The 27,042-nt window shown below is 28.7% G+C and overlaps 1 protein-coding gene across 1 annotated transcript in view; it reads left to right on the forward strand.

The window, feature by feature from the left end:
- LOC111628424 overlaps positions 1-27,042 on the forward strand; it is a 71,148-nt gene that overhangs the window by 9,269 nt on the left and 34,837 nt on the right. Inside the window, exon 4 of the mRNA XM_023372199.1 lies at positions 12,721-12,780. Within this exon, the coding sequence (XP_023227967.1) occupies positions 12,721-12,780 (60 nt within the window). The remainder of the gene's footprint in view (positions 1-12,720; positions 12,781-27,042) is intronic.

Raw genomic sequence — 27,042 nt, forward strand, 5'->3', positions numbered from 1 at the left:
ACGTAAAAATTCTCTAATTAGTCTGGAAACGGGGGACCTAATTCTTGCATTCTGTGAAAACGGGTAAGATTAGCTATAATGTAATTATCTTAATCTTCACTATCGTTACTTTTTGCCCAGCGAAGCGGGTCCTTGCAGCTAGATTCTAGATTACTTAGAAAAACGGTCTTTTATATATATATAAACTATATTACATACAAATGTACGAACAAATAAAAACCCAGCGAAGCGGGTCCTTGCAGCTAGTACTACCATAAAAATGCAATAGCCCAATATCATCAGCAAGACATTATTGTGCAAGAAGTCGCCATATTGGTATGGCAGTGCCTTGCATTCCATATGAAAATCAGTTATACACAGACAATGCTCAATAAAAAATGATAAGGCTGAACAAGAACAGGTATTAAATTTTATTCTTTCTTACCTTGTGGCTGTTCATGAAGCCTAGTATTTAAGTCTGATGTGCCTGTGTTTCATCCGGTGGTTGACTGCTTGTGACTTTTTTTGTGCTCTTTTAAACTTGTGTAAAGTAGCAGCGGGGGGGGGGGGCAAAAGAGAGTGAAGAGTGGAAGAGTGTTATAATGGAAATGTTTCTCCTTGCTATTCCATGTGTAGCCACATGGGATGGCTCTAGTCACGGTCACGTATATCATTTTTGTGTTACAGTACAAAATATGACTCTATTTTAAGTATAATAAATAACACACTGACTGAACACATTAAGTATATATAAATTACAGTATGAAAATATATGAAATGAAGTATGTGAATATAAATATGAATATATATTTTGAATTATACTACAATCATGTTTTAAAATATATTATAGTATTTAATTCAATATGTACATAATTGCAAATATTTATGAAGTTAGCAATCAAATGTTAAATAATTGTATTATTTATTGCACTTTATTTAATGAAAAATATTCATTTCTTTCTTTTGTACTTCTGATATAATAAATTAAATTGATAAATATAACATATTAATAGTAATGAGCAAATATTTATTGTGACATTATCACAATGCCAGGCTGCAATTTTGAATCATATTTTTAATTTATTTAATTTAAAATATATGTTTTCTATTTCAAAAGAGTATTGTCTTGCCCCTGTACATCGTACTTTTCCTGTTAGCAATAAAGTCATGCCAGTCATCTATCTAATTCCTTTCAGAGAAAGTTTTTGAATTGAAATAATTTGACTTCCAGTTTGCATTGGAAGTTCATAGTTAGTTAATTGGGGCCTCCCTCCCCTAAACTTTCCGTATATGTTTTTTCCAGGGTTGTTTAACCTTTTTTCTTAATGGGCCAAATTAGAAATTTAGGTATATTCAGTGGGCTACAAGGGTAATTAATATAAGTATACCCTTTTAAAAAGTTCAAAATACAAATATAGAATTTTAACAACAAATATATATAATTACAAAAAATACTGTATTGTTGACAGTAAAAAAAAAATAAATTATACTTGCATAAAATAAAAATAAATTTGATGCTATTTTTGACATTACTTTTTTTTATTATTATTATTAATATCTGCTTTTGTGGTATTTTTTTAAAACTCTTTCCACTTTGCCCTGTGGGTACTAAGAGGGCCACTTACAGCAAGCCCATTATGGGTTTGGCTAGGCTCACAATGGGGCAGTTGGATGGTGAGGGGCAGGGTTCAACATATCTGGATGGACCACCCCACAAAAACATTCCTGGGGATTTTTCAAGTCATCTGGATTTGGTCCTGTGTCCCCCAGAGCTGTAGTCTGCCACCTTAACTGCTCGGCCAACTGGCCATGAATTTTGTAATACAATTCTAAGAATGTTAGTTAAATGGGAATCACTTAACCTATGTCTTTAAGCAGCTTTGATGTTCTTCATGCACAAAAAAAAAAATTGTTTACAACTGTATATACTACCCACATGCGACAGCCGAATGGTCAAGTGGTTAAGGTGGCAGCCTACTGCTCTGGGGTATCTGGGATCGAATCGGAATGGGTCAAAAAATCCTCACAAATTTTTCAGGGATGGTCTGTCCAGATGTGTTGGACCCCGTCCTTCTCCACCCGGCTGCCCTATTGTGGGCCTGGCCAACCCATAATGGACCTGTTAATAAGAGGCCCTCTTTGTACTCACAGGGCGGAAAGAGTAAAAACAAAAACTACCCCACATGCATAACAGTTTTCTAGATAAATTGACAATTTTATCAAATTCATTTAAAGAATGAACTTTATAAAATTCAAGAACAGAATGTTCTCTATAATAAGTTTTCAAAGATTTCCTGCTTTGGAAATCAATGAGTTCTAGCTGGTATTTATCTGCTTCTTCCATATAATTAAATGAAAATGGATCACTAAACAATTTTAATTCAGTTTTTATTTTCTGCAGTCAGAAAATCTCGTTGTTAAATTGTTTTAGTTTTAGTTTTAATTGTCTAAGTTTTGTTAAAAGTAACAAAACTTCACATAATTTATTATAGTTTTCAAAGTTCACAGGAAATTCTTCTTTTCTTTTTAATAAACTCTGGAAATGCACAATTTCACACAGCAATGTTATCATGACAAATAAGGAAAATAATAATAATAATACATGTTTCAATTACGAAATATTTTTTGGCCAAAAGATAATGAATTTTCTCTTTTCTTCTGTTATTTCTCTTTTCTTAGAATTAGATGTCATGATCAAATGCTAGGTTATTAAAATAAATATTTAAAGTTGATGAAATAATTATGAATATAATTGGAGGTTGAAAATATTTAAATTATTACATTAGCAAAAGAAATATATAGATAGACCTATGTCTGTATTATATACCTATAATTAGTAAAAATGCTGAAGTGGTAGGGTTTAATTTATTCTTTATTTCTATAGAAAATAAATTATCCCTTTCCACTTTGGCATTAGGCCTAGTCTCGAGTCGCTAAAAATGAATGACACTCTTTAAAAAGAGGGATTATGTGTCTTTTTCATCCCTCTGATAAAAGATACCCATTCTTTATCACTAACAACATCACTTCATTACAAAAATCTTTGAAACTGAAACAATCAAAATGACAGACCACACCTGCAACATTTTTGATTGGACAGTTATGTCGCCAATTATGCCATTACGACATCAAAGTGTATCCAGTAAAATGAGAATAATTTTTATGACATACTTTACTAAAATAAATGAAAATGTGTCTAAAAAATTGAGGGCGTAGTGGGCTACATAAAAATATAAAGTGGGCCATGGATTGGACATCTCTGGTTTTGACTTTCATCTCTGTAACTCCATTCTCAAGATTAAGGAAAGACAGGCAGACAGATGACAGGGAATTTATAGGTCTACAATTTTTTCAAATTGCAGCTTAATTAAGCTTCCAGACAAAGACAGTACACCATTAAACTTACTCAACATTGACCTGGATTTAATACAGCACACTAAATGCACCACTATCAGGCAGTCTTGGAATCAAAAGAGCCCCAATAATCTCAGCTAGAATTCTTTTGACAGAACTGCATCAAATTGCTGGCTCACTCATGGATGCCTCTTTGGAGAGATGCAAGGATTCCATCTTTCCAAGAAGCATCCAGTACTAGGCATATATACAAGTCATGCAAGGCAAGAGTTCCATCTCTCTAACAGCCTTACAAGACCATATTGTAAATTCTTATATTTATAACCTCAGATGGTCTTAGAAAACAACACACACAACTGAGCCACAACACTACTTATCTCAAACTGGATGTTACATTACTTAATAAAACAGCAAAATACCTAAGATAAGTACAGTGAAGAATACAGAAATAAACTATTCCTGTGTTCTTCACTGTACTTATCCTCCTGAATTTTGCTTCAGGTTAAATATGTTCTATTTTTGGAAAGTATCAACAGATTTGTGTTCTTTGCTGGACTTGGATGCACTTTGGTGTTTATTAACTGAGTTATAATCTAAGTATCAACTATAATTTAAAATTATTTTTTCAAACTTATTGAGTACTAGCAGCCCCCTGCCACGCGTTGTTGTGGCTCAAAATGTATCTATTATAAATGTATAACACTTCCCCATGGGGGGGATTTTTTGAAAAATCCCTTCTTAATGTACATTCTCTTGACGTACCCTATTAAAATGCAACCAAAAACGCAAAAAACCTGCATCTAAAATACTATAATAGAAGCCAAGTTCTTCATGGTAAGCCTTAATCCTGTCCCTCTCTCCCGTGGAGAAGAATATCAAAAAATCCCTTTTCAGTCTATATTCTGTTGGCTTACCCTATTAAATCGCAATCAAAAATGCAAAAAACCGCATCCAAAATATCAGGTAACCAAAAAAGTTCTGTCGTTTTTTGTTGAAAGAAAACAAACATAAAAATGTATAGGAAATAACACAATTTATTCATCAAAATAACCACCCTCACATTCAATAATCTGTTCCCAACGGGAAACAAGCTTATAAATTCCATTTTTATAAAAGTCACGATTTTTAGAGTTGAAAAACTTCCCTAATTCCGTTTCTATAACCTCTCTATTTCTAAACTGTCAATTTCGCAGATGATTATCTAGGCTTAAAAATAGGTGATAGTCAGAAGGGCTAATGTCAGGGAAATAAGGAGGGTGCAAAAGAGGTTCCCATCCAAGGGTCTGAATTGTGTCAGAGGTCACACGCGCAACATGATGTCTATAGCATTATTGTGTAGGAAAAGAACGCCTTTATGGTTCACTAAAGCTGGTGGTTTTTTCAAAAGTGATTGGTGAACTCAATGCAGTTGGTCACTGTAGACATTAGCAGTAATAGTCTGGCCAGATGGTATAAGTTCATAGTGAACAATTCCATTTGCAGTCCACCATATGCACAATATTGGCAGGTGCCAATTGATGAAGTATCCATTTACTGAGCTTGTAAACTTTCCCAAGACAATGCAAATGTAAACGGACAGTTTCATCACTTACGGAGAACCTTTGTGCTAACATCTGACAAGTTTGAGCAGAATATTCTTCGATTGCAGCCTGTAATTCAACATCATTCTCATGGCGCATCTTTAAGCGACTCATTGCCGGAAGAAAATTTTGTAAACCATCTTTGGGTGGTGTGAGTGCTAACAGAACCTTGTCCAAAAGCCTGGCATATTTTTTGAGCCATTTGCACAGCACTTGTTCCAAGTTTAAACTCATACAACATACAAGCACGAATTACAGAGTTTGGAGTACTCATCTTCAAGTCAATTTTTATAATATTAAGAGATAACCTTTCCACTTCTCTTTATATAAGGTGAGTCAGCATTAAATCTTGATTAACATATTGCTGGAATTTTAGTGTCATCTATTGTGTATTGCGTGTAACATTCTTTAAACTTTGTAGTTTCACAAAAAACGACAGAACTTTTTTGGTTACCTAATAGTATAAATAGAAGCAGAGTTCTTTACAGTAAGCCTTAATCCTGTCTATCTCCCCCCAGTGGGGGAATTTCAACATGTATATTATATAAAAAAATGTGCATATTCGAATGCAATTGTGTCAAAATTTCAAAGGAATCGGTAGGAACGAACAAACATTACATTTTTATTTATATAGATATATAGATGATGATCTGCTTTAGTTCATTCTCACAGAAAAGAATAATGCCTCACAGAAAAGAAAACTTGGGTCATCATACTCGTGGAGTTAGCACCATCTGTTGAACATAAAAGCCTTAATCTTAGATGATATCTTTTAATTTATATGAATGTTTAACGGAATAATATACAGCCTATGCCCATTCTAAATATTGGTGAAAGAATTTTTGAAATCGGATGAGTAGTTTTGGAGATTACCTCCTACATCCAAACTTACAAACTTTACCTCTTTATAATATTAGTATAGATTTACATGTGTAGTTAAGTAAAATATTGGGTTTATTTATGGTGTAAGAAAGAAGAAAATTGTTAGTTTACTGTGATAATTTGTACAGTGAACCATAAATAGAAGTTTATAATTCAAAAGAGAACCCAATATTTTACTTAACTACACATGTAAATACTCAATAAGTTTGAAAAAATAATTTTAAACTGAAGTAATTTGTTTAAAACACTGTATTTGAGTTTAATTTGTTTGTTTAGTTCTGCATTCTATATATTATATCTGAAGATGTTTGTTACAAATAGATGTAAATGTTAGTAAAAGTACTATTTTCAGTTAATTTGTGCTCATTCTGGGTGTTATCTTTATTTATATGAGGTATTTCAGTTCTTGAAATATAATTGATAGATGCAAAAAAGTTAATCAATTAATTGCTATTTGCTTAACAAGATGTAATAATGGTTTTAACATTTAATACTGACAGCTTTATTTTCTTTAAATTAAAAAAATTATGATTTATTTCACAATTGAAAAATTTTTTCAAGCTTCTATCCCTTCGATAGATTCTAAATTTTTTTTTCAAAATTCATTGTAACAGTTTTCTGAGACAAATTCATTTTAAATTATATAGAAAACTAAACCTGAATTATATTAATGATGAAGTCTGATTAAAGATGGATAAGTTGGCAAAACAATAGCAAGGAATTTTCCCTGAAAAGCTTAAAAATATCATGTTCAAGGATGTTCATAAATTGTTTTATTGCAATATTTGACTTTAGTACATGACATTATAGTACTCTATAATGTAAACTGAATAATACTTAAGCTAAAAAATAAATTTTTAATGAGTCTACAAATTGCTTTTATTTACAAATGAAATGTTTTTGGAATATTAGCTTCCATCATCAGATTCCACTGTTGTGCAGAATAGAACTGTGCTTTTTCTCAAACAGGTTTTTGTTTTTAAAATTTTGTTGTTCCATCTTGGTATGTAATGTGTTATTAATTGTGTCTTTTCATTTTCTATGTGACTAAGGTAAGTTCAGAATTTTCATACTGTATGTAATTTCAATTTTATTTTATTTTTTAAATTGTTCAGAAAACAAAAACTGTTTGCATTCATTTTTAGAACATTTCCAAACAGTTTTTTAATAAATCTTTTTTTTGCATGAGAAGTTGGTACTACTAACTGTAATCTGAATTATTTTTATTTCCATTAGTTTGCATTTTTTTTTAACTTTTGTTTCTTTCTGCCCTGTGAACACTGAGAGCTTTTTAATCGTGTTCATTGCTGCCAGGCTCACAGTAGTGGTGGCAGATTGGTGATAGACATGGCTTCCGTATAAAGAGCAAGCCATCCATAAAAAATTCCTGGGGTTTTTCAATCCACCAAATTCATTTTTGAATCTCCAGAGTATTAGGCTGATATCATCTTAACTGCTTCAGCTATCTGGCTGTTTCATCATGAAGGGAAAGAAGAAATGTTTTCCAAGATTGTAGATTTTTTGCTCATTACCTTTTTCATATTGTGTTCATAATTTGTTGCTCTGAAAGTTAAAAACACTATCTGTGACTGGTGTATAAGCTTCAAATTAGCCTAGGTGAGAAGTCAAAAAAGCTGTCCTCTTGATTTTGTCAGTCTGTCTTTTTAAATCTCCAGCATCTGCAGAGTATGTGAGCACTTCTAAACCATGATTTGAATGCTGAAACTTTGTATTTAAAGCAATAATTAGATTGATAGTGTGTATGTATGTATGCATATATGTATATATGTATGTTACTGTGAAAGACCAAAATTAGAGAATGTCGATATTCTCCGGTGAATGTCGACACATACAAAATACATCGGTGAAAGACTGAATATTTGGTTATATTATTATACATTTGAACAATTGCCGGTGTATGTCGACAAACACAGATAGGCTTTGGTGGAGGTTGAAACAACATCTGAGAAGTCGATGTCGACAGACAGGCCGTACGAATACAAGTCCCTGATGTTGACCGTGGCCATATAGATGCCTGAAATGTGTTGGTGGTTGTTGTTGGAATAGAAGACTTCAACTTTTATAAATTAGCAAACAAAAATGGTACCCTCAAGCAGCTGTATACCTGTAATCAGTTCGTAATTTATAAAGAAAAGTTACTTTCCATAGATGAGATTTCTTCTCAATAAATATTGCTGAGAGAAGCAGCTGCAGCTAATTCGAAAAGTGGAGGGCAAGGCTATACACGCAGTCATTGCAAAAAGAAGTGTTTTACGAATAAATGCAGTTGTAAAAGCAAGAGACTCTTGTGCAATTCAAAGTGCCATAACAGTTTAAATTGTTGCAATAAATAAGATTGTATAACATTAATCACGTAATTTATGTGTAAGTTTACTATTGTGTATTATTTTTCTTTAATGATTTAGAATGTACAGTTCATTTTTAGATTCAACAGTTTATTTACATGTGCTGTTACTTAAGCTTTCTCCTATTTTGACACATTAAAAAGTTGCATTTTTGTCTTAACATAATAAAAATATTTTTATTCAACATTCACCATCAGTGCATGCTGAATGTCGACATTTGCCAGTGTAAGTAAGAAATAATGATATTTAGCAAATATTTCATACATACATGAAACAACTGTGTGAATGCTGACATTTGCCAGATATTGGTCATTCACAGTAACATATATATATATATGTGTGTGTTACTGTGTGGCAGAAAAGTAATGAGATTGATATCACTGAGAGCAATCTGGAAATACTGGGTTTCTCTTTTGTGTAGCTTGTATGTCAGTCCCTCCTAGATGCTCAGTAACAGTTTCATCCTTGTGTGGTAACTATGCGATCCTATAGGACTTTGCCCACTTGTTCAAAATTTTATGACAGTTCATCAATCCCTGTGTCACTATTTCTATATTTTTTTCCTGACACAAAAATGTTTATGATGATTTTAAGCTAAGTATTTTATATATAAAGAATATGTTAGATGAAACTTTAAAGTTAATTTGTTATTTTTTCTTTAGCAAAATTTTCAACCTAAATTTGTTAATGTTAAAATTTAACTAATTCAGCATTTTGTGCTGAATTAATTAAATTGAATTTATCTTAAGTAAAATCATTGAACATAGAACTGATATTTAAGAATTAACAAATACAGATTTTATTCATTTTATCAGTTTTATTATTAGGTGAAACTAGAATATTTTGTTTAATAAGCAGCATTACTTGTTGAGTCATTTAATCAATAAAACAGTTGATCTGGTAAATATGAAAAATGTTTCATTTAAATGATAAATTAGTATTAATATATTTTTTCTGATGAAAAATTAATATTTTTTTTATTTTATAAATTAAATGAAATATATTTATTAACATAAAAAATTATTTCAAAAATTATCTAAAAAGAAATTTTCATTTTAAAATTTTGTACTATAAGTTTTGGTGCTTTTTGATCATAAATTAATCATATTGAAAATTTAAGCTTGTTGTCACAGTATCTATTACTATTCTATTGAGTAAATTGAATCTATCCAATTCTACAATTCTGTTAGGTAAATTACACTTTTATATATTGTAAAATGTCTAAAGAATATAAATTTGAGATGAATTTACAATATTTTGATGAATGTAGTAAGTGCAGTAAAACATTTTTATTATAGAAGAAACTAATCAAATATCTTTTTCATAAAGGAATAATAATTTTGATTATGAAGTAATTTATCACAAGGCATATCTAAACAAGTGTATTTATTTCTTCATGCAGAATTAATTTAAAATGCAAATTAAAATGATTTTATTCCTTAAATAGACACATTTTATTCAAGTTAATTTCTGTTGACTTTAAAATGTTTTCCGAGCAGACTCTGTTTTATCTTCAGTGATAATGTTATACTAAAACGGTTTCAAATATTCCATAATAGAAAATGTAACAAACTGTTCAAATTTTATGAAAAGTAATTTTCTTAATTGAAAAAATTTTTGAGAGTACTTTGTTTCCTTATTAGAAAATGATTCTCACAAAGTTTCAGTAGTTTGTTGCATTTCTATTACAGTAATGTTTGATGAAACTTTTCTGATGTAATTTTATTATTGAAGATAGTGCTGAAGCTGCATCAATAATGTTTCAGTTTAAAAATTTTCTTTTTGTGTGTGTATTATAAAACAGGGTTGAACTTTTCAACAGTAGAGAGTTTTGGAGATCACATAAAAAAGAAAAAGCTGATAATGTTAGCAATTGTGAACCTTTTATATTTGTGTTGTAGAATTTCTCAGAATTTGATGATATGCTATTAAAATTTAAAACTTCCAAAACAACAGAAGATTTTTTAAAATAAAACTTTTTGCATTGAAAGAGTTTACAAAGATCTGCCTTATAAGTGTTTAAAAAAATGATAAAACTTTAAGATATTTTGAAAGTTTTAAAATAATTTTGTTTTAGTTAATTTTTTCCACATATAAGAAACTGAATATTTTTTGTGTGAGACATTGGAAAAATTATTTTAAATAGAGATAACACTTTTAAAAGTACATTTTTACACTGATATGATTTAGTAAATGATTTTTAATTAAATAGTTCAGTATTAGCATTGATGTTTTTTTTGTTTCTTAGTCAAATTTGCCTATCAAAAAAGTTTAGTTATATCCCTACATTAAAACATACTTTGATTTAAAGTATAATCTGTAAAAAAATATGGAATTGCATGGAATAAGTATGAAATCTCTATATTTTTTTATTTCAAATTAAAAATATTTCTGAATTAAACTTAAGAATATGAAGATATTAAATACTTGAAAATAAATTAATTAAATACAAAGAAAGAGTCTTAGTTTAAAAAAATTTTTCAGAATGTTAATTATATTATCATCCTTCCTTATTTTAGAGAATAAATACTTTTTACTTTTCTATCATTTCTATTACTTATTGATATAATTTCATTCTTACTTCATTACATTAAATACTTATTGTATAAAATCAATATTCCTCACTTAATAAGAAATATAAAATATATTGAAATAGAATATTTAAAGATATTTATATTTAAAGATATAAAGAATATTTATATAGAATATTTAAAGTGAATAAAACTAAAACTTGTGTGTTTTATTAATTATTTTTGATTTTAAAAATAAAATTGTTTTTTCTGTGAATTTTAGAGAGTAAAATATTTGTTTCATTTGTGATTAAAAATTTTATAATTTATATATTTAAAGTTTTATTTAAAATAATACTTTAGGATTTGGATTTGCATAACATTGTAATTTTTATAGACTTTATTTATCATATAACTAGAGAATATTTTAACAATTGTGTAATGTAGTTAACAATTACTGAAATTTAACATTTTATATAGATACTTTTTTTAAATATTTGATTTCAAATTTCACATTTTTCCATATTTTACTATAATAATTTTAATAATATTAATTCTTTCTAAATTATATTGACAAATATGTGAGTAGTAACAATTATAATTGTTCATATAGTTAGTAAATGTTTTCATATTTTTGGTTTTTGTATTCTTGTGTGAAAATTTTTATTTGTTGTTTTTTTAATTGAATTTATTTATAAAATCTGAAATGTAAATGTAGTACTAAAAAATTAATGATTAATTATAATTTATATCATTGTTTAAAATAGTATGTTTTATATGATGATATCCTAACAAATTTTTACCATTGTCTTTTGGTATTACTTGATCCATACAAATTGAACCAAAGATAATTATTTAATATAATTTTTTTTTTACATAATTTTATAATTTCAAAAGACAAACATTTAAATTATTTCTTATTATATCAAATTATATCTTTTTAAATCAAAATTATATTTATGTGATATAAGAAAAAAATAAATATTTAATATTTTGCATAGAAAAGATAATAAAAATCAATGTTTTAGCAGCTTTGTATTAATTCAGTTCAATTAAAGCAGTGCAATTTCTCTTGTGGAATGTACTTTAATATAATGAAAGTCATTGGGATGGTAACTAGTTCCTGACATATCATAAATGAATGCTTTCAACTGAAATTCTCATCTCTCATCAGTCACGTAACGTTTCTGACCACGCCTCAGCTGCAGTACACCACCATCTAAAAATATACGAAACCATAGGTAATAAAACAAATTGTTTACTAGAAATTATGGTAGGGCGAGTTATGTTCAAAATAATAATCCAGTTGGTCTTGTAAACAAAAGAAGAAGTAGATCGGCGGTTTTCCAAAAAAAAAAAAAAAAAATTAAAGGTTAGACATGTTTCAGACGTTTCGTCCATGAAAAACTGTTACAAGAGAAGGGGAAAATTGTCTCATAATTATTCGGAATGAAATTGAGTTAAATTACCGTCTAAAACTGTCATTTTACATTCGATCATACTTTTTTAAAACGCTTTTGATGGATGAGTTCATTTTTATCGTTTGCGATTAGATCTAATCTGATGATTCTGTTAAAAGTAATTACTTTCTACTGTAGCTATATTCTTCGGGTTTAAATACAATCGATTTAAATATATTTATTTATGTATACGATATCTTAAAGAATTATCATGGTTGAGAGACATGCAGATCATTTTGTTTTGCTTGTATCTTTCTTTGTTGTGGAAACTGTTGTCAAGGCATCCAGTGTTTTGATTAATCGAATTTTTTTCCCTTTAATCAACGAAAAATAACACGATTTTGTATAAACACACATTACATACTACCGAAAGTATAACTTGGATATCGATCGCAATATCTGTTTTCGTGGTCTTTTCTGATTGTAAATATGACAAATAACCCAGTATTATGTGCGATACTATATTTATGTATACTATCCATATAATTTTATAAATATACTGATTGCTATACGTTTTAACGATAAAACATTAAATATTAATTATTAAACGGAATAATTTATTAATATTTCGCTTATTTATTATTTATAGATTTTCAAAAGTTGGAGAGAGAAGCAAGGATTTGTCGTAAACTGAATCATACGAATATAGGTGAGTTTAAAATCCATCGGCGAATTAAAAAAAATAAATAATAATAATAATAATAAATCGGTAAAAATTTATTTGATTTTTTCCCCACATATAAATTTAATCATTTGCTTTAAAATATTTATTATAAAGCGTTGCGATCAATAGATCGAGCCTGTTCAAATAACGTTGGCTATGATTTTATAATCTGCTTGCTTCTTTACCGCCTTCATCGATCGTTGACGATTATTATTATTCTCTTATTTTAGTCTGACTCGATCTAAATCGAGTGTAATGATTAATAATTCCGTTACGATCGAGTCTGTATTTAGAATGTTCTTTTTTTATTCTGGTTGCCAAATGTCCGTTTGAAATATTGATCTCTGCATTACGGCTTTTTTTTCCCCTTCAAGCTTCAAATGGGTGATTCCGGGATTATAATGACATCTAAAAAGTTTTTTTTCCCTCCCCCCTGTTATCCGCGTATCTATTAAAAGTAAAAGTAAAAGGTGACCCAGTTCCTTTAATCTTAATGATGTTATCCTACCAAACAAGAAGCTAAATGTGACATTTTTCCGTTGCTGGTGTTATTGAAGTTGTCAGACCTATCTAATGCTCTTGCATACCTAATCGCGATAGATTTCATTCTACTGCATCTACGTTGACAGTCAAAACATGCCATATGTCACCTTGTCACTAGGGAAATATAACAATCCAGCGGTTTCCCGGCTACTATCTGTTAAGTTGATACGAACGATGGATGACGCTTTTTGCCTAATAAAAAAAAAAGTCTTGCTAAAAGTTTGCGGTACCTTTATTTCTTGTATTAATTTAAATTGCTTTGATTATTATGATTAAAAAACCGACTTTTCTGATGTAAAATATNTATATATATAAATGTTTAACGAATATTTTGTGATGTCAATGTTGCTAATAAGGTTTGTTTACATTGTAACATGTTTTAAAAAATTATATGTAATTTTTTTATTTTTTTAAATTTTGCACGAGTTGTCGCTAAATTTAATAAAGTCTTGAGATATTTAAATAACTTAGAGTTGTTTGATATCTAAATTCCATTCTAATAACAATCTTTATTCAATTATATTTTAAATTCTAATTATAGAGGAAATTTTTTCTTTCCAAGGTTAGCTAATAGTTGTAAAACGGAAACTGTTCGTGCTTTTGAAAGAATGCAAACTCGAATAATATATTTGCATTCTCGACTAGCCGAACATTTATGACAAATGAAAAACGATTATTTCCGTTTGTAGACTATAAAATATGCAGTAAAAAGTGCCCAAACAGTTTTATTTATTTTTTCTTCTTTTTCATTGAATTGATGTATTCCTAGTGATTTCTAACCAAATTAAATTTTGATTTTTACATATATATATATATATATATCTTTATCCTTTCAAAAAACACATTTATATTAAATTTAACACTTGTGTGCAAATTTGAGTTTTTGTTTGTTTATTGATAATTAAGTTTTCTTATTTTTTTTTCTTGCAATTTTTGTCATAAATTTCAAAATCTAAACTTTCATAATTTTGTATTTATTCACCAGATATTGGAAAAAAAATGTATCGGTTATAAGCTATTTATTTGCTTAGATGTATTATATTTTTATTTCATGCTTTATGTAACCATTGATTTTCAGGATTGATTTAGATAGGCAGGAATTGAACGTTTATATAACTAAGCGGATTCTCATCTAATGTAACGAGATTACAACATGCAATATCAGAAGCGCAGTGACTAAGATGAATAATTATATATGAAATTCTTATTAATTATAAACGATAACAATATATAACAATATTATTAAGATTATAATTCTACACTCTGAATAGATTGTTACTTTGTTTAACTAATTTTACGTGACAGTAGACATGCAATTATTTTTAAATAACTAGTTTATTGAAAGTCTTCGATCTAATTACGAATATTTTTTTCTAAATCCGATACTTGAATGTAAAAGCAGTTATAAATTTAATGACTTGTATATACACGTACATTCGAAATGGAAAAAATTTTCAATAAAGATAAAAATTACTTTCTTTTCAAATAGAATGAAAACTGTTTAGTTTAATTAGATGTTAGATCTACTAACGTTTCAGATTTATTAAAAAGGAAATTTCTGTATTAATCAGTTTTAAAAAATTCGTTTTCCGATAAAATCTACTAAGATTGTTATCTCTTTTCATCTCTCTCTCTCTCCCTCTTTTCTAGTTTCGAGATAAAAATCGGTGTGATTCGATTAGTAAGATTCATCGATAATGTGTTTTTATGATCGATAATTCACGATAAACGCCTGACGCTTATTCAAACGAATATTTTTCTTTTTTATTCCCATTTCCGGAAATCTTTTTCGACGCTGAATAGTTTATATCCACTTAAAATTTGTCATTATTTCTGATAAAAACGTTCATCATTTAAGCTTAATAACAATTTGTTTCTTGTCGTTATTTTTCTTACTTATTTGATTTTCTCAAGAAGGAAATAGAATATAATTCATCATTTATAAGTTTATTTATGTCTATTTAAATAAATACAAATGGTGTATATATATTCGTCATTAAATTTTGACTTAAAAGAATCTGAAAATTAAAAACTTAAAATGTAAGTTTTATATAATTCACTGAATTCAAATTTACTTTTGAACAACATATTCCTTTCGTTTCTTAAATTTAAAATGATGGATTTGATGTACAATATCTGATATATATCTAATCTAGTTTTAATAAAATTTTAGACTGAAATATGTATGTCATTTAATAATAAACAGGACTTTATGATGATATTAAAATGCACAATCTATTGCATTGGTATCTATCAATCTTATAAATATCAAATTGTATAGCTTTCAATCTCTTTTGTCAGTTTAATCTAAAAATAATATAAAATCAATTCATGCTATATATTTAAATGTGCAGTATCTACTAGGAATTATTAATTTTATTCATCTAGAACAGTAGTTTTTAACCTGGAGTCTATAGGTTTGGAAGGGTAAAAGTCAACTTATCTTAATTTTGTGTTATTGTGTGAAATTGTTAATTATTGTGTTAAGAAAGTAGCACATACATTACTATACTATGCTTTTTTTTCTGTTATTTTAATAAATGTATTTCTATATAACTTGTTTCTTTTATAATTTTTTAATGCATTTAAAAACATTATTCCGACAACAGTTCGTGGTATTCACCTGATTGGAAAAGGGGTCCTAGGAACAAAAAAGGTTAAGAACCTCTGATCTAGAAGTTGATTTACCACTAGAATTTTTTGCGATTGAATTGTTTGTATCCTATCCTTGTAATTTTACTATATTGGCGAAACAGCAAGCTACATCATTTGAAACATACTCAAGAGATTAATTTAATTTTCTCTCAGAACCTAACTTTCATATTTTTTATATACATAATATTTTTGGATGAATAATCATTTTGAGGTTGTACAGTACATTAATTACGTGTATACTTCTGAGAGAGGGGTCATGAAAAATACACATTGTATAAGATTGGGTAAAGGAATTGTCTATATGGGCTTTTTAGAGTGATATTGGTGGCATACGAATTTGTTCTTATAAGCCTTATAATAGTCATGTAAATATTATCAACTAGAAAATATTTGCAGAGCATTTTGTCATTTCTTTAATATCAGGACGAGATCCATGAATTATTAGCCTATATGTGTAATTAAAGGGGAGGAGATCAAAAACTGCACATAATTAACGGATGGGTCCTTTACTTCAACATATGTATATATATATATATATATATATATTTATTGAATATTATTTGTTTATTGAGTTGTTATTAGTATGAAAGTCTTGATCAGATTTGTTGTACCATACTTCACATATCCGGAATGTGATCTGTATTACAGTAGTTGTCTTTTAAATTTTCATTTTACTTGTCGTATAGGAATCGTTCATACAATTGTTAGTATGAAATGCGGCCTTTCAAACATTATTTAGCAAAATTTTTGAATTTTATTTATTCATTCACAAAATTTGATTAATAACACAGTACTTCATTTGACTATTGGTAATAATTATATCTATATGTTTGCGTCTTTGTCACTGATAATTTATAATTCGAGAAGCTGTTTACTTAGAAAAGTTATTTCAATAAGGAAAACGAAACAATTTAATGAGATTAGTTGGCTTACATTTTATTATAACGTTTTTTAGTTTATTATTAAAATAATGAATTAATCTTTTTACTCAAATATTTAATTGTTAAATAATAATCGATTTTTAAAAAATATTTGTTGATTATTCTATCTTCCATATTTTTCCATTTCTCTGTTTTCCATGCGAAGTCTTTTTTTTCCAAGAAAATCAGTTAAATTGTTCCTGTAATAGATATTTCCGAATACAGTAGAATTTCCGTCACTCGCCAGTCTGACAGTTCAGTAATCCGACACTCTACAGGGTGGCTCATATGAAATTTCGTGTACTGTACAGTACAATCGTGATTAATACGACAAACTAACCTGTGAACCAAATGCGTTTTCTTTCCTGTACGTACCGATATATACAAAATACAGTAAGCCAATCCCCACCGGTTCGATCTAAGTCAGATTACAGAGATTCTACTGTATTTAAAATTTTATTTGAAATTTAGGTAGCTGTAATCGGAAATAGTGATATATGGTAGACTTCTGATTAACTATTGTTTTCGAACTTATTCTCTTGTATTAAGCAAGTATTAAAGTATAGATGAAACAGTAAACAAATTAGGTTCTGAAAATTTCAATGAAAATAAATAGTAAATCAACAGATCAAATTTCGGTGGCAGACTGTCAGAACAAAATGTTACACTATTTTAAGAGAAGTCTTGTAATCTTAATGAAAATATTATTTAAAAAATGGCAATCGAATTAAACGAAACTTTGAATGAACAAAATCTTATACAATAGAATTCACTCTTTTACTTTAGGACTCGCCTACACTGATAATAATTGATTGTAACATTAAGCAGGATTAATAAATAAGAATACAGATAGTGGAAAATATGGTTTTATTTATTCTGACATTAAAAGGGCATGTTAAAACAATAAAAAAACGCATAACTTGAAGATTTATAAATTACTAGCTGTTACCCGCGGCTTTGCCCGCGCTGATTTTGCAAGCAAACCCAATTTATATTCAGTATTTCAACAACCATAGTAATTGTTATATAACACCTACCGCTGAGAACGATGAGAATTGCCGAGAACTTCTCTCATAACTTAAAAGTGTTTAAACATTATTAAAAAAATTTACGAATGTATTGATAGCATTACCGGTCAAAAATGCATCTTACTTACAAGTTAGTATATTTTATTATTCAATTAATACATTCTAAAATTATTTCTGCAATAAAATATTTAAGAAGCAATGATTAAAAAAATTAAGAGTAGATATCTATTTGAGATAAAAGAAAAAATAATCGGGACTAGCCGTTATCACTAAAACTAAAATCGCTTTAACAATATTAACATTATATAATGTACAGAACTGCTTCAGTTGACTTAATTCTCTGACAAAACTGTTACGTAAAACAAATGCAGAACATATTTTTACTGATGCGTAACAGTAAAATGTGGAATAGGTTATCCATTGAGTCTTTTAAAAACATTTAAAGGAAATATGTCAGCAATTTCATGATTACATTGCTATCTAGAAAATATTTTAATAGATATTTAAATTATGCGATGTGCAGGAATTATCAGTTAAAAAAAGCAAGAAGCTTTACTTTCTTACATCACTTAAATGTGTAAATAGTTTAGCTCAAGTGTGAAATCGTCGTTTAAGTGGTGATGTGGAAGCTGATTTGTATTTTCATTAAATAATCCGGGTTTAAACATTTTCGAAGTGAACTTCGTTCTTCTGCCTATAGTATGGCCTTTTTTAACAGATTATATAGGCTACAACAATGGCGAATCTTTTTTTCAAAGGTAGATGAAAACTGAATTCGAAATTTAGTATAAATAGCGGGTCAAATATTTAATTTAAGTAATTAAAAAAATTACAAAAAATGCTTACAAATTTTACTTTATTTAACTTTTTAATCTATATCTAAAAAGTAAGAATACATTTTATATGAGTGAAAAGAAAATAATAATGCGATTATAACGGAATCAAATATTTCGTTCAATGGAAAATTGCTGTTGCTTATTTGTTGTAATTTTTCTGTTTGAAATTCATAATTAGTAATCCTTAAAACTTTTTCGATTTTATGATTTTGTTTTAACACTACTTTCAAAAAATAATATTTGATATTTTAAAACTGCATAATTTATTTTAAAAAAATCATAACACTTTCTAAACATTCAATGCGGGTACCTTGAAATCGTCGCTCACGTCACGATTTCGCTGTCATTAGATAAGAATAATTAACAGATACAGGCCTCGGAGTCACTCACTTTTCTGAAGTATCCTCACTTTTCAGGTCTTTTGCTCACTTTTCTCACATTTTTGGTCATTTCCACTTGCTTAATTAGGAAGATGTGGGACCGACCAAAAATAATTTTAAAGCCAAAAGATCTGTCGAATTATCGGACTAGAATTTTCTAGAAGAAAATACTTGGCTCTGAGCGAGATTCAAAACCACAACTGCCTCTCAGTGTTGTTAGGTTATAAGAAACAAAAATTTCTTTCGCGTATGTAAAAAATCCTTCATGCACTTAAAAAATTTTTCTCATTACAATGTTGTTACTCAACATTGTACTGAGAGAATTTTTGTAAAGTTAAGTACTCATGCCAAATTGCCATTATTAGCCAAAATCTAGTTCTTCAGAGTTGCATTTCCTTCTACCGGGATTAAAAATGAGTATTCTAAGCATCCCTACGTTTTTGGCTGTTTTCTAAGAAAATCCCAAAAATCCCTTTTCGGGGGAAAACACACTACGCCTAGGGATTAAGCTTTCAAGCTGACAACACTGCTTCTGCTTCTAAATTTAAAATATATTATAACTAGCAGATGAGCCTGACATTGATCGGGCAAAAAATAACATCAAAGATTATTAGATTATTTCGTACTTCTAACCCTTCTATTATATTATAATATTTGATTTATAATTACAAAGGTTATCTTACGTAAGAGTTTATCACATCAAGTGATCAATCTAACACATTTAAAAAATTTTTTAAATTGTGTACAATAGAGGAATAAAGAATTTTAAAATGTGTTAGATTGGTCACTCGGTGTGATCAAACTTTATGTAAGATAACCTTTGTAGTTATGTAAATCAAATACTATAATATAAGAAACATTAAAACGAAAACCATATAAAGAGCTTGGTTATTTTAGCCTATTATTGTCACATTTATCGCGATACTCGGATGGCACGAAATGGCACAATTTCCTGGTCAAGTAGACACTAATTGAAAATATGATATTTGAAATTTTTTAAGATGATATATTTTTTCCTAACGTTAACTCTTAAGAAATTATGGCATTCATAGCCGAATAACAAACGAGAATCTGCCAATCAATCAAATTTGACAAAACACGGACCAAATATTTAAACTCGTCTTCGAAAACCACTTAAAACATATTTTGTGTTCGCCGGTAATCTCGTATTATGTACTTTTCATATTCGAATGTCACCATCCGCCGATCCTGTAGAAAGAAGGGACCGTTGCGGAAGGGGTTCGAAGTAATTCGATCAAAAATAATTGTTGAAGAGAGGATGGTCAATGACTCTACTACTGAACACTATTAGTATTTGAAAAGTGATCGGTGTTAGACAGGTTGTGATGACCCCGTTTTTGATCGAAGTTTCTAAACTTAAGGTCCCAAAGACTTCATGTAAAGCTTCTTTAAATAAATAAATAAAAATCTTGTAAAAATGCGAGAATAATTGCTTTTATGTGATAATAGTGTTTAAATTTTGGCAACAGATTGTATAAATTACGTTGGAAGTATGTTCTTATAAATATTGCATCTATAGAAAAATTATTGGGCTACAATTTGAAAAAAATTGTAGACCTATAAATTCTCATTGTCGTCCGTCCATCTCTGTTCTTTCTTAATAATCTCGAAAAAAGAGTTAAATAGATGAAAATCGAGACCAAATATGGTCTCGATTTTCATCTATTAAACTCAGTGGCCCAATTTTTGTAAACGTTTGAGAAATAGGTCCTATTATTTGGACAAGGAGCTGGTTGTGTTTAAGGCTACATGCTCACCATAATTCATTCTAATCGGAGTCTCGAACGTCTGTCCCTCTTCTTGTTAGCAATAGGAATCATTTTTGAATAATTATTTAATGAATAATTCCGAATAACATTTGATTACAATGTTCAAACAGTATTTCACAGGTTCTACGATGTCAAAATTTTTGTTTTAGTCTACTAAAAACAGATCAAAGTGAAAAAAGTTATCTCAAAAATTCCCCAAAATTTCTGTCGCTCGATAAAATAATCTCATTTTGAAACGCTTGGCTGTATTGTACAAAAAACTGCTTTCGGTTCTCGACGTCACTTTCGACTTTTCTGCCCGAATTTGCCTCATGATGATGTAAGCGCACGGGACTCCCATTGTACGGAAGTTCGACATTTTGCTATTTTTCCCGATGTGTGATTCAGTTTCACGCCGAATGTCGAAATAAGAGGATTTTTATCGCCTGTATTATGTTTTTATCGCCACTTTAATAAAAATATCGCCAAGTGGCGATTTATATATAGTATATATGTGTATATATATAGTTAATATGTTGAAATATATTTTAATCATCATTGTTCTTAATGGGCTTTGGGACTAATTTTTTTACATAATTGTATGAAAAATTCTTCATAGTTTCTACGAAGGAAAGTGAAATTTATATGTTAAAGTGCCTATGTGTGTTCAGTATTAGCATTTTGACACACTATTTATTTTTTCAAAGTTAAACTGAAAATCAGTTTTTCATCATCATTATATTACCACTATTGCATATTAAAGAATCTCAGTAGCCATATCTCGGTTCCGCTCCAGCTATTAAGACATAGTTGAGCGTATTTATGATCGTTTCTTAATTGGATGTAATTGATGACCTTATTGATCGCTTTGCATTGGTAGGTGTGGTTATAGAGAGGAAGCTTATTTGGGTCAGTTGTAACTCATAATTAGCGTTTTAACTTTCTACATACTACGCAAGATAAAATTTTGAGCTCCGAACGGTCTGTAATTTAGTCATGCTGCAATATTATTGGTTAATTGTCTATACATTATCCGTGTATCAATTTACATAATTTGTTTCTTATTTTAGTATACTCCATTTTGTATTAAATTGACTTTAAACTTGATGGTTAGGATCTGCAAAAGTGCTATTAATGAATTTTTTTTGTTATAACAAGATATTTTTTTTCTGTTTTCTGAAATTACTTAGAAAAATTTAAGTGTCGTCTACAATGGCACATATATAATGAAATAAAATAAATGAAAAGAAAGATGCTGTAATTTCTAAATCATAATAACGATTTGAAAGATAAGTGCGTGAAAGATAAATGGAAATTCTATGTAGTTTAAATTTTTGTAAAAAATACGTTATTCTCTGATACATTAAATTTTTAAAGATTATACTTGTGCGTGAAAGAATGCATTAAATAGCATTAACAAAATTGCAGTTACATTACACGGCTTTTTTAAATTAAATTTTTAAGTTCGAAAAAAGGAAAACTATGTTTTACAGTTAGAAAGGCAAATCACGTTTTTTTAATTGATCGTGTAGTTTTTCAGTGCATGATAATTAAAGTAATTTTAAGAGAAAGCTCCAGGCTTATGTACGATCGTGTATAATTTATGACTGCTATTCTTCAAATATAAGTTATATGCCAGATTTTATGCATTTAATATTGTTTCTTAATCATGCAGGGCATTTCGTTTTTTCCCCTTTCATTTTTTAGAGTAAAATGAAGTGAGGAAAGGAAAATTCATACAAGACATTTTTTTTAATCATTTTCAATTTATAGAATACAGTACATTGATTTTGAGCTAATATATGATCTTATGATCTTAAGTTGACAATGAATGAATTTTCTTTTAACACTTTCGTCACTCTCTCATTAAAGTCATAAAAACAAGAAAAAAATAGATTTAAATATCTTTGTACAGATAATTTGAAAAATAATAAAATTATTTTATTAGTGTTTAAATTAGGATAATTATTTTTGTATTTAACTGTAGAATAAGACTTCAACTTTGATATTAAAAAAGTTAGTAGTATTGTAATTCGTTGGGCAGGCCATTTAGTTGTTACTATAGATTATTATGAAATATAAAGAAAATCAGTATTTTGAATTCCTTTGAAAGGACACTAACATATTTTTCTGCATTTTTTATTATTACTAATACATTCTCGTACTTGCTTGTTAGTATTATGAATATAACGTGACAATCGGCTACTGCCCGATTCCTTGACATTAGGGAACCCACTTTTCATTAAAAATTTTCCTTTGTATATCTCGAACTCGATGCCAAGGTAATCAGGTCCCCTGAATTAAAAATTTCCGTTAACTTCCAAACGGATGAAACTTAACACGTGAAGAGATGAAGAATGCAAATGTCTCATATACAAGCTAAAAAATTGACTATCACAAGATTCCAATATACTTGCTTATCGAAATACAGAGAGAAACCATCTAATATTTCCCATGACACTTTAGCTAATACTACAGTAAGATTTCATCACTACAAATAAGTGGTTTGAATTATGAATGAACCCAAAATGCATAATTTTATGAATTCTTAAATGTAACAATGTCCAAAAAATGAAGAATTGGTCATATATAACATTATTGATAAGGGAAATTAACCCACGCTATTTGTCGGGAGGTTCACTCTCCCAAGAATTTTATTCAAAAATAAGAAAAGTGACCGTCAAAACGATGAAAAATTCCGATGATTACGAAGCATTAAAAAATAATCTATGAAAATCTCTGAATAAATTATTGGTTGGTCCAATTTTCAAGTTTCATTTTCTGAAAATTACTGTTTCATAGTTAAGCGCACTTATGGCGCTTATTCACGATTAAATAGCAACGAAGATTTAGTCTATATTTTAATGTTATTAAGTATATTTTAAGTTAACAGCATTTTTTCAAACGATATGTATATATGTTCACTTCACTAATAATATGTTCACTTCACTTCACTAATAAAATATAGATATNTTTTTAAATGCATTTCACACAATGGATAATGTTTTACTAAACTTGTTGTTTATTACCTCCATGTTTAGATTATCATCATATATCCAGTTTTTTTCTTTTGGATCTACTTGTTCTAATAGTTTAACTTCCTCCCAGTGTTTTTTCCATCTCTCTGTCCAAGCTAGTTCACTTAATGCTATAGTATTTTCTTTTGATTAAGTTGTTTTATGTATTTTACTCTATTTCCTGAGCTGCTTCTTATAGCTTCCATGTATGGTAATTTCTTTTTTCTTGCCTTTATAACTTTAACTGATCTTACTCACACTTCATTTCTCTTTCCATTTTCTTCTCTTTATTGTCTCTTGACATGAAAACATGGGGTTTGTTTTAAATTATTTTGTTAAGCTTTTCATGCTGTTATAAAGTGAAGAGGAATTCTTTATTTCTCTCTTCTAGCTTTAAAAGGATCTTTGTATAATTTTGTAGACTAAGCAATTTTTTTAGCTAACTTCCAAAATTTCTTTCCATTCTTCATGCTACTTTACAATTGGCAGAGAATGCAACTTATTCTGTAATTTTTCTCAACTAGAAAAGATTATTATTGCTCTTCTAATTAATGAATAGCATTTTTTCTGACAAATAGTTCCCACTACCATACATGTTATTCTAATCTCAAGTTTTGTATAATATCGGTTGATTTGTACTGGTCATCTTACCATCTGTTCATACTTTTCCATTGTCATACTGTTTGTACGTTATCTGTCTGTTATTATGTATGTATTTACCTGTGCTTTGACATATCTCTGTATTTAACCCGATTATGCTCTTGCGGTATCGGGAGTAAATAAAGATAAAGTAAAGTAAAAAGTAAAAATAGTTCCCACAAACCTGCAAAGGGTATATGAGACACTTAAAGATACAAAGAAGAAAAAAGGAGAATCCTTCTGTTTTATGAATGAGCTATAGTTTTTATAAAAACATGGAAAGCTTGACAAACAATTTTATAACTTTGAAAACAATATATAATTTTTTTAAATGTTAAGAAACAATATAAAAGAAAATGGCAAAGATAACATCAAGTTTATAATTAAGGAGAGATATTATAAAGACTTCAAGTGACATCAAAATTAATCAATAAAAAGTTACAAAAAGTTTTGTCTTAATTAATACACAAATTATAAATATGAATATTAATTAAAAGCTGCTTTAAGTTTTCATATGTTCAATATACTGTGTAAGTTGCAGAAGTAAGTAAAAAATAATAATGAATACACACAATGAAACATGATATAAAATATTTGTGTTTTTCTTGATCAAAAACAATGAAGACCTATTTTAAAAAGCATTATATATATATATGTGTGTGTGTGTCTGGATATAGTGTTTATAAATTCACATAACAGTTTATTTATTATGTATTAATGGTCAGATATGAATTGCTGGATTTTCTGGCTATTATCAAATTAATGATTATATAATAAAACTTCAGAATTTGACCTGAAGATAAGAAGTTAGATCACTATCTTCATGCCAATATTAATTAATAATTAGTAATTAATTTTGAATTAAATTAAATAATTTAGAAGATTCTGGCAATTGACATGTATGGTTATTTGATCCAAATTAATATATGTTTAAAAGTAAAGATTGATTGGAAGTCTTGTTGGTTTAACTGATAATGCATCTGTACGGTAAATAGATGATGTTTCAGTTTCATTTAAGATCAATATTTTTTTTTTTATTTTTAGGTTGTTCAGGAAGTTTTTAGCAGTTTTTAAAAGAAATTTAAAAGAAATTGTTTTAAAACTAAAAACTGGTTTTTTGTTTCAAAACATTTCTTTTATTTCTCTTAAAAATTGCTACGAACTTCCTGAACATATCTTTATTCAATTATGTATGTGCCGTTGTTTTTAAAGACATGCTGCCATCTATGGGGAAGCTTCATAAAACCTTTTCATAGAACTTCCTATTTTTCCTGCAAAAAACTATTTCATATGGTTTTTGCAAACTTCCAAACTATCAAAGTTTCTATCACAAAGGAAATTATTCAGAGTCTGGAACAAATGGGAGTCTAATGAAGCAAGGTTACGTGAATTTGGGAGTGGAATAAAGCATCCCAGTGTAGTTCAATAATTTTTGGTGTTTGTAAATAATTGTGCCATTTGTCATTATCTTGATGAAACAATGCCTTTTCTGTTGACCAATTCTGGATGTTTTACTTCGGTTGATCCAGTTGGGAACAATACTTATCAGAATTGATTATTTGATTCTGTGGAAACAGCTCATTGTACAAAATTCCTTTTCAATCCTTCCAGATGGTGATCATGACCTTCTTTGGATAAAGATTGGCTTTTGCAATTTTTAATGGTAGTTCATTTTTCTTTCTCCACAATTGTTTTTGGCTGATGTTGTTATAAACAGTCCACTTTTCATTTGTCATAAGGCATTTCAGAAAAATGTCATTTTCATTTTGTTTTTAAAGATAATTTCAAATGGAGATATGATCCAATGAATTCTTTTCATTATATTGTGAGGTACTCAAATGTCATAATGACTCACATATCAGAGCAATGTCTTGATCTGGTCCTTTTCAATAATGGCTAGTCTTTGTCAGTGTGAGCATCTTTAAGGTTGAAATTACCTGCTTTAAATTTAGCAAACCACTTTTGAACAGTTGATTCTGCTACAGCACCCTCACTATAAACATGACATACAGTCGATCCCCCTATAACACGGTAGATACGTTTTGCTTTATACGAATTTTGCGTTGTAGGAATCCTTAAATACACAAGCCAATCGCAGCCCGACACGTGTGCAGTTTACGGACTATGGCTGTTTGAAAGGTTTTCTTCCATAAAATTAATCGTTTCTAGACTAATTCGACTCAATATTTCCAAAATACGTAAAATTTTTTGGGAATAATCCATATAAACTATACTATAAACAAAAAATTGTAGGATTACTTAATGAGTGTGCACAGTTTGACGTTGCCATTGCTTAAGCTTGTTTTCGTCGTGGAGCAGCACACCAAACAGTGGCTGCGATTTCTGATAAGTTATTTTTCTGCGAAAACTTCGTTGAACTTCGGAGACATCATTAATATAAATAATTTTTATGGCTGTTGAATAAGAAATGTTTCTTTCACAAGAAATGTATAAAATTAA

Source organism: Centruroides sculpturatus, unplaced genomic scaffold, assembly GCF_000671375.1.
Source record: "Centruroides sculpturatus isolate CEXI.00-Female unplaced genomic scaffold, Cexi_2.0 scaffold557, whole genome shotgun sequence".
Classification (NCBI taxonomy): domain Eukaryota; kingdom Metazoa; phylum Arthropoda; class Arachnida; order Scorpiones; family Buthidae; genus Centruroides; species Centruroides sculpturatus.